Source organism: Aulonocara stuartgranti (assembly GCF_965226115.1).
Source record: "Aulonocara stuartgranti genome assembly, chromosome: 13".
Lineage (NCBI taxonomy): Eukaryota > Metazoa > Chordata > Actinopteri > Cichliformes > Cichlidae > Aulonocara > Aulonocara stuartgranti.
Window position 1 is genome coordinate 30,293,689 of NC_138949.1, and position 19,564 is coordinate 30,313,252.

Below are 19,564 nucleotides of genomic sequence, written 5' to 3' on the forward strand. Positions count from 1 at the left end.
CACATTAACAGTACTATGGATTTTTTTTAAATTGCAAACATTTCTTTTTAATGCTAAATGGATATGATTTCTTCAGCATCAAAAAAAAGAAAAAGAAATTTACTTTGATGTCCATAGTAAACATAACAGCTGTCTGAATCATGGTAACTCCAGTTTAGCTGTTTGCCGTGTTCAGGGCTATACAGAGGTTTGACCAATCCCATCATGCACGAGGTGAGTGGTTCTCTAATTGGGGTGCAGGGACTACATAGTGCCTGTGACTGAATTACATCAATAACACAAGTGAAATGAGTCCATTACTCTTTCCCTCATTATCTTTTGGCCATAGCACACCATGCACTCCATGCACTCTGTTATGAAATCACTCACTTCTGTGAGTTTGCAGCAAGGTTCCTGCTGCTACATGGCTTGGCTCAGCTTAATAGCTGGTGTGTGTTTAGAAATATGTGAAATATACCCAAGCTATCAAAAGTAGTGTTTATATTATGTTGGTGTCTTAAGAAAATGTCCTCACTGGCTGCAAAAAAGGTCAACCCTTAGTTTAGATCATAGGCAGGGTGCATCCTGGACAGGCTCACAGAACCAGCATAAATATTCAAACATGTTTTAAAGCTAATTGAAATCCAACAAATCACAGCTCAAACATCACTCCACTGTAATCGTGTTTTGATTCACATGCAATTTACCAAAAGTAGATGTTGGTCAGCTCGTGTCCCCGGCCTGTTCACGTACTGCAGTTTTAAAGCTGCAGGTGTTTCCATTAAAATGTTCTTCTTTACATTACAGATAATGATTTTGTTCTTTTTAACCCTGCTGCTTTTCCTGACTTTTCCTGATGTCATTAGTCACTCTGAGATGATTAAAACATTACTTCCACCCTGTTGCCTTTTAGACATTATTCATGCATTCTTGCAGCCTTTAGAGGACTTGCATGAAGGAGAGATTTTCATAACAGAAATTTATGCAAAATCATAATGTGCCAGAAACAAGAGTATCCCTTGAGGAACAGTTCTTCACAATGGGTGTATTTACCTTTGATATGGTCCTATTTACCTTTGTTAAACGTTGAGGCTGAAATCATTGAATTTAGCAACTTTGTTACACAGACCAAGATAAATTTGTGAATGCAACAGCGGTGTGTTTGCAAATAAGCCTGTTATTATAAAGATATTGTACTGTTTACATCACAGCTTAATATAGAAATGTTTCACCATATAATAAAAAAACATGTTTAATAAGAGTTCTTAATAATAGTAGTGAAAATATGATAATTTATTGTAGCCTCATGTCTTAGAGGATAAAAGAGAGTCTGCATAAAAGCTGACTTAATAATTAGTTAATGTGATAATATTAATAGTTCTGTGTAATCACTTTAAATATACACAAACTCTTTCTGAGGAAGGAAAATCACCAAGTTCCTGTCAGAAAGAGGAGACTGGAGTGAGAATGCCAGGATCTGCCAGGAGCTTTGACCTCAGATGAACTCTGACAGATGGATTGGTGAAAGTGGATGCTGGGCTCTATCGTGCTCTTAACATCTTTTAATATACATGCGGACAGTGGACACACAAGTAGGCATACATTAACAAATGCTCACATGTGCATGCAATCTCTCTGTGCCTCTCACTTTCCAGCTGGAATGTGTTGTTGGAGTCGAGTGTCACTTGAGCTCTTGGACTGATGAAATTCCCAGACTGACACATCCCTGGGTGTTCCACTGATTTATACTTCTCCCTACCAATGTAAAGATCATCTGGCCTCTGTCAGTGTAAAGCTTCTGACAGGCATCCCACAGCATGACAATCTTTTCTACATGACATCTATATGTTAGTGGTTTCCAACTGATCTGTAGCCATTAAATTTGTCACATATACTGGTCAGTTTAACTCCTATTCCAAACTGTTGGACGACAGCACATTTTGCTTCTGTACAGCTCTACAGTAGCTTTTTCCCCATCTTTTCTCGTGTTTGCTCCCTGTAGATGGCTGCTCTACAGGTAACCCAGGATTTGCTCAAACCTGGAGAACTGCCTTCTCTTATTTTTCACCCTGGTCAATTGAATAACCTTGAAAAAACACTAAAGCTTGATGATTTTTGCATCCCTGGGAGTGTAGAAGCCTCTAAAAAATATCCTAAAGAGTTTGGTAGCTATTCCAACACCTAGTCTTTGGTTTGCTTGATTGTTGGCTTTTTCTATATTCATTATGCTTGATTTTACATTTTTATAACCTTGTAATGGTGTGAGATATTTACATTTATTGGCAATTTTACCTTAATTGGATTTGTTAAATTACACATGTATTTTTTGTTTGATAAAAATGTTTTTAATATAAAGATATTTCAAGCTCTTAGAAGTAGAAGTTTGTTTTGTTTTGGGGTTTTTTTGTTTTTTGTCAATATTTTAGAATCAATAAATATGACTTCCATTCCAGGTCGCTGTTTCAATACCATATTTAAAGTATGTTCTGAGTAGTCGTTGCCTTTTCACAATAGAGATAATGACGCTGCTCGTACATATAAAAAGTCTGACATGAAGGGGTCTAGTTTCTGTATGAGAAGATTTAAATCAGTTGAAGGCAGGGCAGAAAATCAGCATTGCTGCAGTAAATTAACCACAGATAGACACTGCAGTTGTTCTCTACTTTACAACCTTTGACCTCAGAGAGATTGGACACCACAGACTGAGACCCCCTACAATGTCGTGTGTGTGTGTGTGTGTGTGTGTGTGTGTCTCCTGTGAAAGAACAGTTGGTATGAAGGGCAGTCACCACAGGCCAGGTCACAACCTGAGACAGATGCCATCAGTTGCAGTACATGCATCTATGGACACACATGTCACGCAGACACACGCATAGCTGACAAATTGATGCTTTCCTGACGTGCCTCACATTGCTGATTAACCCAACTCTGTGTGGGTGTGTGTTTGTGTGTGCACGCAGGTTAATCCTCAAGGAGAGTGGTTTGGCACGGTACCTCCACTCGGCGGTGCTGCTGAGTGGCACAATGCTGGTTTTTGGGGGAAACACTCACAATGACACATCTCTGAGCAACGGAGCCAAGTGTTTCTCTGCAGACTTTCTGGCTTATGATATTGGTAAGAACAAGTCACATATAAACAGACACTTTCACATGGGTGGATGCTAGATTTTGAAGCAAATGTTGGTGTGAACACCAGTTTTCTTGTGCACAGCTATTAAAGGTCAGCCACTTGGCAGGTAGGTTGTTCCAGCTAAACACCTCTCCAGAGTTCTCATGTGGATTTAGTCATGCCAGGGTCTTTTGTATCTTCATGTAATCCAAAACTGACTTAATAATGTTAAGATAAGGCGTCTGTGGGTATATTTCACCGTCTCTTCTCACAGGCAGATAAGACAGTGAGATATAGTTTTTGCTGCACTCCTTGTTTTTGAGTTAATTTGTGATAAATTATATGCCTGCCTGATGGTATTAGTTATTATTGATTAATAACTGGAACATCTAAAGGTGCTTTCATTTATTTAATTCTTCCTCTAAGGCTGGAAAATAGGTCCTTTCATTGAGTGATCTGGATGGAATTCACAGAATGTCTTTTCAGATAGATTTCCTATTTTCTGTTAATTTGATATAATACTACTTGGAACCAAAACATTCAGTTTCTACAGTAAACTGTATATAATAGGTGGCTCTAGCGTCTGAGTCTCAAAAGTGAAGCTAATTCAGAAGTACCGTAAACAATAATTCCCCCCCCCACTACCAGCAGGGGGCGACTCCTCTGGTTTCCAAAAAATTGACATGTTTATTTTGTAAATATGGTCCTGTTGTGAGTAAAGCAGAAAGTAGAATATGCTTTAATATAGAGCTCTGCCAAGCCACAAGTGTGCAGTGTGTCTGTTTTCAGAGCCGCTTTTTGTATGTTCAAAAAATTAAGATGATGACAGTCAAAATATTCAAGTCAGAGTTTAAAAACCAAGCTTCAAAATCACCACTGGGTAACAACATGGTGTTTTTATCTCTCTTTTAAAAAATTAATTTCACTTTTTGGGGTTTTCTCTTTGATTTTTTTTTCTTTTGTCCTTCCACTTCCATCTGTTGCTGTTAAAAGGCCAGATTTGCCTCGTGCCTACTTTTCTACATATAAAATTGCCTGCTGCTTCTAACCATGACTTGTAGTTGACTAAAAGGGGATGCTTTAACCTCACATCTACACTCTGAGTGCTCCTGCTTGCAAGGAAAACATGTTTTTAAATGATGTTCTATATCTTATGTACGATAAGCCTTGGTTTGCTCTCAGTTCTGGTATTATTATAAGCATTCTACATATTTATATTCTGTATTCACAGGTGATATTATCTGCAGGGCAGTTCCATTCACTAGCCACTCATAAGCATAATATTCAACTCATCCTGACCATCAAGCTTTATGTAGTATTTATTTGTTCTTATTAGTCATTTAGAGTGCTTTCTTCTAAAAAGAAACACACATGCATATGGTATTTGGAAGCGATTTCCTGGTGTGAATCCAATTTGTGCAGCAACAGCATGTTGAAATGTCCTTAATAGTACATAGAGGAAGCTGCAACGTTACTGCGCTGTGACAGACCTAAAAACAAGCTAAAAATATTCTTGCAGCCAGAAGAGACAGTAAGAAAGAAACCAAGACTGTGTAAGGTTGCGAACACTGCAGTATAGGTATGGAGTATTGATGATTAAGGATCCCATTATAGGCTAACCAGTTACACCATCAACCAGATGGTATGGGAACATTAACAGCCCTTGACAGGGATAGAGAGAGACAATAATGAAAGGGGCTTCAGGTGAGGAAGATGTAGATTAGTTCTGCTCTTCACAGGAGGAAACAGTGTGCAGTAGATAGATTAACAGAAAGAAGGAGGAAACGATAAAGATGTGCGAATATTTATGCAAAAGGTGCTGAAAAAAATCGAGTGAAAGTGAAACATGAACAGGAAAAAGCAGCATGTTGGTGATGGTGGTTCTTTAACTGTATATTTATCTGCATGTAAGGTCAGCAATGCTTGCCAGTGTCTGTTAGTGGTGAAATAATTGTTTTACTGCAAAAAAAAAGTCATTCAGAATAATCGTCTGCCAGTTTTTATACTGATCAGTGTTTCTTTGACTATGTGATCAGGGGTGTGAGTGAGACATTCATGGCATAGAGCCTCGGGTGTGGTGGTTAACCTTGTCAAATCTGATTTCTAATCACATGGCGCTAATAGTGAGAGGCAATGGAGACCCTTTGTTTATTTATTTAAGATACTTTTTAGGTTTTATTATATTCTCGAGGTGCAGAATATGTTAAAAATTTCCGCTTAGCCACAGTTCATTCATTCATTCATTTATTTATTCATTTTCAGGCACAACAAATACCTATATTGAACATAAAATACACAAAACAAAAAACAAAACTTGCCTGAAAAAGGAGTGGGACGAAGAAAACTTATTAAATCCCACCCCTATACTCACTCATCAACAAAAAAAAAAAACCAAAAACAATAAACTTCCCGCAGCTACGCCCATCATTGCATACAGACCCATCAACAGCCCCGGGCAGATACAAGCATCTAAGCGGCAGCTCGCAACCAACAATTAGAGCCTTCATAACTGAATACAGAATATATAAATTATAAATTGCATTACCACAGGTAACAGGCAGTAATAACTACAAGTAACAGACACACATACATATACATACATATATATCTACACACACAAGTACATATATGTACATACATACGCACACTTTATTTTTTATTTTTTATTTTGGAATCCATACCAGCAATGGTAAGAGGACAGACATTACAGAGCACACTAAAACCCATCATTGAGTATACTGTGACCAGACCAACTGTTTGTAGAGAAATTTAAATCTATGAATATTTTTGCATTGTTTCAATTGTAAACTCAGACTGTTCCAGATTTTCACACCACATACAGACACGCAAAAGCCTTTACGGGTTGTTCGAGTTCTGGGTAATTTGAATTCTCCAAAGCCTCTCACATTATAAACCTTTTCTCGAATTTCAAATCTAGTTTGTAAATTTGCCGGTAAAAGTTTAGTAAAAGCTTTATACAAAATTATGGATGTATTGTAATTAACCAGATCCTGGAATTTAAGTAACTTTGCCTGAAGAAAGAATTTGTGAGTATCCAACAGATGTCAGTGCAGTATGTTGGGATGTTGCTGGAATTTAAAAGCTCGGAACAAAAGGAGCAGAGCCTTAAAACGTCTAAATGGAAATCATGTAGGGATTATACTTGGGAAAAATATATTGTAGAAAAACGTTTTATATTTTTAAATATTGTTAGTTAGAATGTTTTTTTTTTTTTTTTTTTTTTTAATTTACGGTCTGCCAAGAATTGGGAAAACAATTTTATTGAAGCAGCAATTATAGATTGTTTAGGCATCGCTGGGTGAAATGAGCAAGTTTTCATATCAGGGAAAATGAAACATGCTAATGCTTACCTAGCTTTTTTTGTAAGGGTCAGGAGCTTGTTATCTCTGAAAGTTGGTGGCCACATCCACATCACAAATGTTAAATGTAATCAGATTAAATATTTTTTTGAGTGCATTCATAGAATTACATACACCCAGCACTAGACTTGACCAATTATTCATCTATTTCGCCATCTTTATGTAGGTGATGTTGATGCTCTCCTCTTGTTTTCAAAGTTGCTGATCAGGTTTATTATAGTCCTTTGAAACCTGTCAAGTGATGTCATGACCTGTTGTATTGTCACTTTAACTAAAACTTTAGTTTTATCCAGAAATCTCAACCACTGCTTCGACAGCAACTTCTCAAACTAAGATCCACTAAGAAGCTTTTTAGAGTAAGTAAGTAAAATTTATTTATATAGCACATTTCACAGATAAAAATCACAAAGTACTTCACAATAAGATCAGACATACAGGTTAAAATTAATTAAAAACCCATTTGTATAAAAATGTCTTCAGCTGCTTTTTAAAGGAGTCAGTAGAGTCTAGACAGCGTAAAGACAACGGCAGAGAGTTCCACAGCCTAGGTGCCAGTGCCTGAAAAGCCCGATCCCCACGTGTTTTAAACCCAGTACGTGGGACCACCAGTAGCCTCTGACCTGAAGACCTAAGTGCTCAGGATGAAGCATGAGGTTTCAACAGATCAGAGATATACTGGGGAGCTTCACCGTGCAGAGCTCTAAACAACTAAAATTTTAAAATGAACCCTAAAATTTGCTGGAAACCAATGAAGAGAAGCCAAAACTGGAGTAATGTGTGACTTCTTGTTTGTACCAGTTAAGTCTTGCCGCTGCATTCTGTACAGACTGAAGGCAATCGAGAGCTTATTTGTTGAGATACGTAAAAAGACCGTTACAATAATCCAAACGAGAAGAGATAAAAGCATGAAGAATCATCTCAAGTTCTGCTTTTGACACCAGCAGTCTGAGTTTAGAAATGTTTCTTAAATGATAAAAACAGTTCCGGACAAGTTGTTTAGAGTGTTTCTCAAGAGTTGTTTAGAGTGTTTCTTAGAGTGCTTTCAGCCATGACAGAAGGTCTGCCTATAATGCTAATGTGCTCAGCTATTCCGTGTTTGAGTTGTAGTTGAAAGCTGCAAGTATTTTCTTTTAAATTTATAAAAATGGGCTTTAAAATGCTTTTTTGTACTTGGAAATATCAGCCCACTGTCCAAATCTGTCGTCCTTCCCACTCTCTCTTTCATATTTCTCGTCACTCCTGTAAATTACAGAACAACAGGAAAAAAGCGACTGCTGATATTAGAGTAGCAGGTGTGAGAAGGGTGATGAAATAAAGGAGAATAGTGCTAAAGAAGGAGAGAGGGACGAACACGGAGTGGAAGAGAAATAAAGAGTAAATGAAGTAGGGATTTAGGGAGGGGAATGGAAGCACTGCGGACTTGTGAAAGAGAATTACCTAAAGACATTAAAGGTGTGCCAGGGTGAAGATGATGATAAGCTTGTGAACAAAAGGCAAAATAAAAGGTGATAAACAATCAGGCATGGGTTTACAGAACGTCCCCATCTTAATGAAGGTGAAAGCCAAATGGTTTCAGATACTGTTTTCGCTCCATCAACGCTTGCAATAAATGTGTGAATTTACGTGTCCCTTAACTCTGTGCAAACACCCCTGTCTTCATAAATATCATAATTTATTCATTACTGCTTTTATCACCTGCAACATTTGTCCGTTTTCTAGCTTGAGTTTACCGGAGAGGCAGATAGAAGCTGCATTATAGTTTAGGTGGGAAAATGAAAAACCAAGAGGAAAGATGATGACATGAATGATCATCAGCTGGAGAAAATAATATGTTGCAGTCAAATATTTATTTGTTTTTTAAATATTACTCATGTGTGTAACTTAACTGGGCCTTTGCACATTTTAATCTGGCCCACATGTTGCTTTAGGTTCGTATTCATTTTGCTTTCATTTCACCAAGGTGTAGCTGTGGCCTGCACAGTGACACTAGGGCCGTGCACCTATCAGCCTAAACAGACGGGCGAACCTCCACAGCACCTGCAATCTAACTAAAGCTTCAGTTGCACAAGGCCGAGACTCCTCCACGAGAACTATGGATGAACACAGCAGTCTACTAGAGGGATGGAAGCTATTACAAGTGGTTTTAACCGGAGCCATGTATACCTATTGTTGACCATTTTCACCTGGACACTAGCAAGCAACTTTCAGCAATCATTCGTCAACCAGTCAAGACCAACCATAGCAATCAATGGTTAGGCTGTGCATAAAAATGTTTACTATAATATTTTGTTTATAATTACAGTTTTGTTAAAACTGCATATGTGTCCTTTGTACAAATGTGACATAAAAGGCATTTTGTACATCAAGCAGTTCTGATGGGGACCAAGAGTTTTTCCAGTGTTATCGTTATATTATGCTTGGCTAACTGACTGCTTGAGTTTCCATAGGTAAAAGCTTAAGTATATGCTTGCTGGCTCACTAGACTTTGATCAAAATAGAAAGCAACCAACACTCCTCAGTGTTGTAACTAGAAAAGTGAGCTTTCAAGCTATGATTTTCTCCTAACCATAACCATGTTGTTTTTGCAAACGTTGTGCAAAAACTGAAACTCGAGGCATTTATTCCACCGTTGGAAGTCCCGCTGCCTCTTAAAGGGACTGTTGTTTGGTGTAAGTGAAAACGCGTTGCCCATTATTTCTGTCCACCGAAGTGGAACAACCACCATTAAATCAGGTAATAACTGAGTTCTGGGCTCTGCCCTGCAGATTGTCTACTTGTAATATCTATGGCAGTAATAATAGTTAACAACCATACAACAAGCTGCTAACATTCAAAACCAGTGGTTATGTTTATAACACAGACATGAAATATATGATAATTTCATAAACACTGAACAGTTGGTTTGGTTTGAAGTAAAAAAAAAAACCAAAAAACAAAACCGTAAACATCACTATCTGTGATAGGAACACTTTTTGGTTAAGAGTCATCATTGGATAATTATTTTGGTTAAATGAATAATTAGGTTAAGGTAAAGAATGATTATGTTATTTGTTCTCCGAGGCAGTATAAACAGGTTTCCTGTGTCAAAAAACAACTACACTTCGACCCACACTTTATTGTTCACTAGCTCTTTCTTCTGTGTGTGACAGTAGGTTTTAGTTCAATGGCAGTTTTACGGTTTTGCCCTGAATACAAACACCGGCTGCTCTGGGATTTGCTTAAACAACCAGTGCTGTTTGTTTTCTTGGGAGAACAGTCTGAAGTATACACTGTGTTACAAAAATGTACGACTTGGGGGTCATGACATTCTGAGACAGCTGCAGGCTGTTTTCCAGTGTGGCTCTCTTCTTGCACATTATAGCGGGCTCCCCAGTGTTATGGACTGCATCTTCTGCAATGAAGCCCTTTCAAAGCAAGGATGTCAAGGTTTGGCTAAGAGAACTGGGAGAGCCAAAGTGACCGCTGAGTAAGGGTTCAAATGAGTTTATGGAAAGTTCAAATAATGAACTTTGAGTTGGGTGAGAGCAAGACTAGATTGTTTGTGAGGAATGAGGAGGCAAAAGGAAAACTTGCGCAAAGGTGAACCAGGTGTAGGAAGCCATAAGCCAGCAAGCACATTTAAGGAAACCAGGACCACACAGTGCTGGAGGTTTTAAATTCAGCAATCAGACTAACCACTCACGTAAGGTGGCTTATTAACTCGATAAGTCAGGCCAGGAAAGGGCCAAGAGAGCTGGCATCAGAGCAGCATAATTTACAAAGAAAATAAAACTATCATTTTACAGCAAAAATACAAAAAGGCTAAATATTACAGGTTAAAAGTGACACGGCTGCTGAACACAAAGCTAATGCTTGAGAAGAGTTTTGCATGTATAGTATTATTTAGCACAATGTCCTGGCTTCTAATCTGTTTGAAACCAGGACAGATACTGTGTAAGTTAATAGAAATATCAATTTCACAGTTCTTTCATTAAGACAAAGAACAACCTCACATGAATACAATTCTGTATTCCATTATATTAATATATTGTTTAGATGTGCGTAGGACAATTTTAGCCTTATTCTTTCAACTGCAGCTCCTGCAGCAATAAGCAAAGTGAGTTCTGAACTGTCTGAAAGCATCTTTTAGCCAACAGGAAAAACCATCAAACAGTGAAGTGAACATTTTATAGATGCTCATCAGCAAAAGACAGAGTTCAAACCTGACTGTCTTTAGGATCCTCCAGGTGATGTAAGGAGATAAAACTGACTGTGTGTGTGTGTGTGTGTGTGTGTGTGTGTGTGTGTGTGTGTGTGTGTGTGGTCAATGACCAAAAATTAAAGGAAAGTTCAAATATAGCAAACAAAACATACACATTAATATATTGATATAAATATTTTAGTTCAACTTATGTATTTTTTAAATTTGTGTTTCAACATATATCTTATTCTTTCTAGTAGAAGTTTATCTGGTTTACGACCTTGATCTTAAATATCTTCTTAGTTTTACAGAATTACTCCATCCCTGTTGTAACCATGTTCCTTGCACAGTACATTATATTTTTTGACACACTGGCAGTTGAAATTTGTTCTTCGTTTGTTTTTTGGGCATTTATTTTTTTTAAGTAAAAAAACCCCTAATGATTCCTTTCACTACAGAGTGTTGTGGTGCCAGGTTTCTCAAGGAATTGATTAATTAAATACCCGAAAGGAAATATCAGCGTCAGTTTCTTACAGTCCAGGATGAAGAATTCCAATTAGTGCTGAACAACCGACCAAAACGAAAAGATGTTCAGTTTACTATTGCCTTGGTTTAAGGAAACAAAATAGTTTATGTTTCAGTAGTTGCATTTTTGCTTAATGGGATAATTAGACAAGCTAAAAGCTGCACTAGCATCATATATCAGTGTGGAGTGTGTCGCATGGAATTCCTTTCTTTCCTCACTGTGGTGCAACAGACTCCTCTCACCCAGAGAGGGATTATGTGGAATTAAAGGCCTCCGCTGGGCCAGTGTGGTGACTGTTAACACACTCAGGGTTATGAGGAGCTTAAAAAAAAGAAGAGTTTAAATCTGAGCCAAGAAATGTCTCCTAGCTATAGTTTCCTCCTTCCTGTCTTCATTCTTTCTCTTGCTGCATTCACACTTTTCCTTTAATCCCTGCTAACTTTAGCTAAATCTGTGATTTTTGCCCTCAAGTTAAATTTGAAAATTTTGATTTTTACTTTGTTCTTTGTGATTCCTGTCTTTGGTTTTTAATCATTTACAGATAATGTTACCTTATTAGCTGTTTACTGCTCTATTGGCATCTGCATTTATAAGGGCTGATAAATTAAAATGTATAAAGTGGAGACCATCATCGTGAGTAACCATCATTTTCCGACCAGAAAGCACTTCAACTTAAATGTGTCTGGAAGTCCACAAACATAACAACCAGATGATCCGAGCATTGTTGGGCAGAACTTAAGCAAGGAATACGCGACAAAACCCCTAAAACAAAACAAACAAGATTATCTTTAAATAGAATTAGCATATAGTCTTTACTAAGACAATATGCTATCTCTTTATTTTTCTTGCATGTTTGAAAAAAGAATCTATTCTATTTTTAACTCACCAGCTTTCATTGTGAGTATTGGTCTTAAAATCCTGTATCAGTGAATTTCTAAGTACAAGAACTTCACGATGAAGGCATTTATGAATCTCCTTATAAATGGAAAGAAGTCAGAAGAAAACGTCTTCTCCTTCTTGTTACGGTGCTGAAGTTACAGTATTCATATTGGCACAACGTGGTGTAGATACAGGAAAGGCCCCTATATCGTTTGTTTACATGTCTGTGGCTCCACCCAAACATGAGGTGATGAAAAACACTTTTAACTGCGACATTAATTCTGCATGTGCACAGACAGGGGAATTTAATAACAAAAAAGGAGAGAGCTGAGCTGCTTAAAGGCTTTTCTTCTTGTTCATGTCAAAGTTTATGCTGTTGAAGTTTCAGAGAGGGCAGCAATCCTCAGACCTAAATAGGACCTTTTATATAAAATTCTACCTCCCTCTTTTTATTGTTAGACTATTCCAGGGTGGCTTTGTGTGAGTCACAGTTCAAAATAATCCTGGTTTATCATTGTTGTTACTGCCCATGTTCCAATCACTGTCCCTTATTTGTATGTATACTGCTTTCAGTGTTCAAAACAGGGCATGTTTAAACATCCTAACAGTATATCGACACAACAAGAAGCACAATATAGCTCTTATACCCTAAGATTGCTGAACCTCTATAAGCAGGCTATCAGGGGCACTCAAAAATCCTCAGACTAGCTACTTTTTTCTCCTCCAAAATGGCACTAAAGGAGGCCGTGCAGAGGTGCTTCCTGCAGTGGAACACAAGTTACTGAGAAACAGTTTTTCTTAAAGTGGCTTCAAGCAGCAGAACAAAAAACATCAGTTGGCTTTGACAATAACATCGTAACTAAAAGCACAGCAGATAATTTATTTGATTCTTGACTTTAAAGAAATACAAATTTGTTTCTGGAAAGTCTATGAGAAATGTGTTAATTGCTGTCATTCTGAATAATGCGTCTCGACTGAGCACAATTTGGTCATTTATGGGGGAAACCTTTAGTGTTAAATAGGACATGCTGTGAAAAATACTATACATGTTTAGAGTTACGACAGGGGGTTGCTTGGCTTCGTATCTACGCGTCTTCACAGAAAGTGTTGATCTGCACAAGTTCTTTTCTAAAGCTCTGCCCTCTGTCGCATCTCTTCAGGAGATAATTAATTAGTTCCACCTGTGAAGTCACTTCTCTCCATCCCTTGTTTTGTCTCCATTTGCTCCTCCGTTCCTCCCTGTCTCTGCGCTCGCTGCGAGCGGGGGCGTTTGGAGCACTAATTTGTTTTTGTTTTGCCACGCTAACCTTGGAGGGGTGACATGACGTTATTAGCTTCTCCTGCTCTTCTGCTGCCACACATTAGATTCAGGTAGACATGGAAGGCACTTTTCATTTGAATTTAATTCTCCCCCTTCAGCTCTCCTTCCTCCCCACTCCCATCCTCCCACATCCTCCCTTCCCCTTAACCGTGCCACCCTCACACTTCTAATTAGATTTTGGGGGAAAATGAACTCTGATTAAAAACGCAGTCCTCTCCAACCTGACACACCATAGGCGCACGCCCACGCTCTGTGTGCAACACGCAAACACCTGACACATACACAGATCTCGCTGAAAGGCCTGTGGCAAGCTGAAAGCTTGTTTGGAAGATGTTGGAAGTCGGGATGTATCTGAGGAGCAGACAGTGGCTGCCGTTCAAACCTCCATGTCCTCCTCCTCCTCCCGCCTTTCTCCATCAAGTTCTCCATTAGCACAGATCCGATCAAACTGTCAATCAGCCCGGCCGCACGGCTGCTTCGATCTGGACTCGTGATTTCTCCCTCTGTCCCACCATGCATTATTAACACAGATTTTCTCATATCCTAAGAGGAAATTAAAATCTGTGTGGGTCTGTGTGTGTGTATGACTGTATGTGTGTTGTGGCTGATAAGTATCTGTTGAGCCTGCAGTTCTTGGGTGGACAATTTGACAGCAGTCTCGGGGTGGCTGGTTATGGCTAGAGGATGGGATCAAAAGTCACAGAGGTTGTAATCTTTTTTTCATTTAGAGCTTGTTAGAGAAAGATTTTTAGCTGTGGCTGGAGGTTTGAGGTCAGCTTCATCATCACAATCAGGCTCTTGATTCACATGCACGAATCATAGTTCCACATTACATTTTCTTTATAGAGTAGAGCTTTCAAGCACAAGTTCACTCCTACTTCCAAGGTGCATGGGGAAGCTCTGGATCCTCAAGAAGTAAAATCTCAAAAATGCCACAAGTTGAAATGTGTCATTCAAACAATAAGTAGACAATAAGTCCATCCATCCGTCCTTTTAACAGCATATCCATTTTAGGTACCATTCCCAGCCTCGTCAGGGTTTCCCAAATTAATGAGAACTTGTCATAAAGAAAGGTCTAGATTCAGTCAAACTGGAAGACACAGGAAAGGGAAAATGACGGGACACAAAATGGAAAAATGAGAATACTTTTTTTTTCCCTAGAGGCATTTACATTCAGAGTTGCTAATTCCTTTTAATAATTTTTTTGCCCACTTAGGATTTAGTAGAATTAGTACCTCAGATTTTATTGCTTCGCTTATGTTAGAAAATCCATCTTTTGTCCATGTAGTTGTTACTATCCATTCCCTTAGAGGTGGAGTCACAACGTTGAGTCACCTACAAAAAAAAAAGAAAAGAAAACTTTAAAGCGTTCAATCAGAAATCTGTCCTCTCACCATGAAGAGGGCTTGAAACTGTTTACCTTGGGCTGCCTGAAGCAGCACAGAGATGCAAATCTGCTTGTTTACTGTTTTCTATCTTTCTATTGGAACACAGATTGCAAACAGCTGGGACATTTCGGTCAACAAAAGCGAGAACTCCACAAAACAACAAAACCGTATTATTTTTTATTATATATTTCTGATGCTGTTGGTTATTAGTTTGCTTATTTTAGCAGTTATGTGTCTTGCAGACTGTTTCATGTGGTAGATTCTCTAAATCACATGAAACATACAGCAGGTCTCCGAGGGTGTTTATTGGCTTCACAAGAACTGCAAGGCTTATTAATTATTAATAATTATATTATAAAGTGAACATAAAAAAAACACACGGAAATATTAACGTAGGAAGCTGTTGACATTTTGTCATAATTGTCTTGCAGATTAATTAAAAATAGCGCTGGCTTTAATAATAACCTGCTTATTTAAAAGATATGGGCCCGTTCTCTTTTTAACCGCTCTCTCACTGACTTCAGTAACAGTAAATCAGTCCAGAGAAAATAACAAACCAAGCGCACCTTGGTATATTCAGTACTAACAACATGATTTATTAATTCTGATGCACAAATTCAAGTGAAGTTTTGGTTGTAATGATTAATTCTGGAGCAAAACAAGTGAATAAAATATCGAAGATAAACGTCAGCTGCTTTATTCTGCAGCCAGCACAACTTGGAAAGTTCTCAAGGAAACAAACTCCTGCCTCACTGCTGATTCCCTGTAGTGCCTAAGCTTATTTCAGTGCTCAGAGTGCCAAGTGCCACAAGTGAAAAATATTTAAACTTTTAGCACCACGTGTGACTCAGGCTTTAGATGGATGTTAGATGCCATATAGTTGTGCACACCTGGATCCCACACTGAGTGATGATTACCCAGGTAGAGGTGCCAATTTGATTCAGGTCCTTGCAGGTTATATTAAACATGAGCTGACAAACAGCTGTGTGTGTGTGCAAAGCTCTAGAAATAGATGCTACAAGGATAAATCTCCACACTGGAGTAAAAATGTCTAGTGTTAATAGCAGCTGTCTTATAAATTATTTGCCCTTCTTTTGTGCATTCTTAATAAACTTTTGGTATTCTGCTTCTCATTGTTTAAACCCTAAGTTTTATTTATTCATAAATATTATTCATCAGTCTTTTTGTCAAACAATATTAAATAATAATTCCATTTACATGGTTCTTTTGCAAAGTGCTTTGACAGACTAGCAAAGCCGAATCCAGAATTTCAACAGAAAGCTGGAAATTAGAGCTTCCTGTTTAAAAGCAGTTAAAGAAAAAGACTGCACAAAAATGTAATGACATCACATAATAGTGAGTTTGTAAAAATGTGTTTTTAGAAGTGATTTGAAGGAGGTCGCAGATTATCTCCTCAGGGAGGTCGTTTCAAAGCCCACAACTTACTCGCTTTAGTGATTTTTGAGTTTCTCGAGCAAAAAGACTTGAGAAATCTTGCTGTGGGAGGTTAAAAATCGGTTAAAACTTAACCTATTTAAAAAAAAAAAACCTGAGTTAAATACCTACAAACCGGTGCTGTTTAATTTAGCCGCACAAGCACCGTTCTTCAGAGCTGCCTGATTACATCAGCATCACTCTTCTTGTCGGGTTAATACGAATGACCTTTAACCCCTGCTAGTTATGAACCCATTGCTCTTGGCGTTGATTAGAATAACCTCTTTTTGTCTGTCCCGTCACTGCGTCCTCTGTGGCATCCCTCGCTCTTAAACAAGCGCTCCCAATTAGCACAGCGCTTAACGAGGTCGTTAGCAACCTGGTGTCCTCAACTCTACCAGCGTTCTGTGTTTAGGGAAAGGCGCCTATAGCTAAATGGCACATTTACACTCACAACTTGGACTCCTTTTCCATCTATCTCTCTCACTCACACACACACACACACACACACACACACACACACACACACACACACACACACACACACACACACACACACACATTCAGTCACTCAGTCATTTCCATATTAATATAATGGGAGTATGTAGGGGTCATTAAAACATCAGAGAGTTGTAAAATCCAAATAGTAAAACACACAGAGCTGAATAGCACCAATGATAACTTGAGAGGGAGAGAGAAAGAGAGGAGGCTGTTTTATGATCATATTTGTGGCATGATGTGTTTTATGAAGTCAGCTCCCACATTATCTCCCCTATCATCTCTCGATCGCCATAATTCGATGTGAGAAGGTTATGGTAATGAGTTCTTATGGAATTGGGGGAAGGGGTTGAGCTGTGGGTCACACTCTACTGCTCATTGCTCTTGCATATAGTACGTATGGTTCTCCTTATTCTTCTATTATAACTGCATGGGGAAAAATGAAGACAATATTATCCAGTCGTATATTATCGTTAGCATTACCAGTTAAGGAAAACTGTAATTTTGCTGCTTACAGTGATGTTCACAGTAGCTCTTTGTCTGTTTATTTTGTGCAGTGCATTATCACTTCCTCAATAAGTGGGTTATTTATGTTTTGGTTTTCAAACGCTGCAGCAGTATAGCAGCACACACTCACGAGTGAATATATTCCTAAACATCGTTGTGTGTCTGCATGTGCTCGTCCTCAGCTTGTGATGAGTGGACTGTCCTTCCCAGACCAGGCCTGCACCGGGACATCAACCGCTTTGGACACTCTGCTGTGGTTAGCAACGGGTGAGTTTCTGCTTTTCATAACATGTCCCCCTAACCGATCCAATCCCAGACTCTATCTGGCTAATTCTTGTTTCCACCCTATATACAATAGTAAAACTTTGATAGAAAGTTCTTTGTAATGTATTTTCTGAAGTTAATGTAATTTTGGAAGGAGAAACAGTCATAGCCTACAAATAACGGTAGTTCTGCCCAAGGACAAGCCCCCGTATTACTAAAGGTAACAAAGTATTTTATTTTTTCTGAGTGTATCTTGAAATAAAGCGATTTGGTTCACAAAACATGCATGAACTTGCATTTCCTAAGTGTTTTCTTGTAAAAGTGCCACTTTAATCATAAATCTGTACCTTTACCAATCGTCCTTTGGACATTTCAGCAGTGATATTCAACCTTTGAAAAATATAAGAACAAGCCTTCCTGCTCAAATTACATTCATGCAAATAAAACACATCTATCCACAATGCGTGACACTCCAGCACAACTTTTTCATTTCCTTGATGTCTTCCTGTGATGTCCTTCAAATCTTGAGCGTCTCAGGTGAATTTTGCCTCTGCCTTCCTCCTTGACTGGTATAGTTTTGTTGTGTAGACTGTTTATGGATTGATCTTTTTTTATCTCAATCTTATATTTAGTTTTGGTTGGCACTTCTCTTGTCACTTCTTCCTCCGCCTGCTCCTCTGAAGCTCCCTGTTTAGAAACTATGTCTCTCCCACCTCAGCTCTCGCCTGTATGTGGATGTTTCTCCTGCTACACTCTGTCAGAAACTTTCTTTGCACTTTCTATATATAGATACTGCATATATATATATATATATATATATATATATATATATATATATATATATATATGTGTCCACGTGTATTTCACTTCATTACCTCGAGACCTATATTCATTTCTAGTTTTTTCCTCTCTAACTTTTTCTCACCCTCATTCACATGCAGGCGGATGTGTGAATGGCCTTTGGGCTCTGCTTTCTAGAAAGATGTGGTTTTCAAATGACTTATTACAGCTATGTACAACAAAGAAAACCCTGCCGTTGATGCACTGAGCATTTCTTGTTGCTCGTAGGGTTTAGCCTGAAAACAGATTTTGATTTTCTTGAAAAGAATCTGTGAACATCAGTCCCAGACAATCGGAGAGTACAAGACATTTTGTTTGGTGAAATAGAAAAAGTTATAGTGAAAATATAAATATCAGTGCTTTGTGATACTTAAATGTTTGCAGGAGTTTCATCGACTGACTTATTGCTGGGCTGAGAAATGACAGCCTGACCTGTTAACACCATTTACCCACCAAAAAGTCAGCTTTGAGCTCAGAAATGTCAGCTTTGAACTTCACAAGGACTGCTTCAAAATAGCAGCTTTTCTTTTTCACCCCCCCCTCACCACCACCTAAGTCCAGGTTTATTTTTAAAGGTGTTCCTCTAACTTTCTCCTCCTTTCTGGAGGCATTTCTCATCTGTATAAAGCGTGTAGTGTCTCGCTGTTGCTTCCTTCCACAGCTCTCTGTATAAGTTCTCTTTTCCTGTTAGTTTGTATAATCGTCCCTTCTTCATCTTCAGCTCCATGTACATCTTTGGAGGCTTTTCTGGTATGCTTCTGAACGACGTGCTGGCTTACACGCCTCCATCCTGCCAGGCCTTCTCTAGCCCAGGTTTGTGCGCCACTGCTGGGCCAGGTGTTCGTTGTCACTGGGTGAAAAGTAGATGTGTCCCCTGGAAGCCAACACCACCCGACCACATTTTTCCTGCTCCTTTCTGCCCTGCTCGGCCTGGTATGTTATGCTTCTGTTTACCGAGCAAATTCTTTGCCATTTATATGCATCTGTTTCTTTGTTTCAGTCTAAATATTTTCACTGCCATGTCAACATAGTTTTCCTGAAATGTACCACACAATCAAGCACAAGTGCAACTCCCAAAAGGCTTATTTTTTCACAAGAATCGTAATTATTCTGGAGGGCTCTGAAGTATGTTTGCAATTCATAATTACAGGAACAGAAGGTCAGCACTGCAACAATTACCTAATTTCAAAGTAATTAGGATCGGTCTGAACCAGATGTAGATGCGGTAGCTCTTCCAGGTATTCTGCTTCAGGCACCTC

The 19,564-nt window shown here is 38.5% G+C and overlaps 1 protein-coding gene across 4 annotated transcripts in view; it reads left to right on the forward strand.

Moving 5' to 3' along the window:
* atrnl1a (attractin-like 1a) overlaps window positions 1-19,564 on the forward strand; it is a 332,702-nt gene that overhangs the window by 65,115 nt on the left and 248,023 nt on the right. For all 4 annotated transcript variants that reach the window (XM_082557492.1, XM_082557490.1, XM_082557489.1 and 1 more), the window contains 3 exons: window positions 2,940-3,094; window positions 17,384-17,468; window positions 19,027-19,238. In XM_082557492.1, coding sequence (XP_082413618.1) covers window positions 2,940-3,094; window positions 17,384-17,468; window positions 19,027-19,238 — 452 coding nt within the window. The remainder of the gene's footprint in view (window positions 1-2,939; window positions 3,095-17,383; window positions 17,469-19,026; window positions 19,239-19,564) is intronic.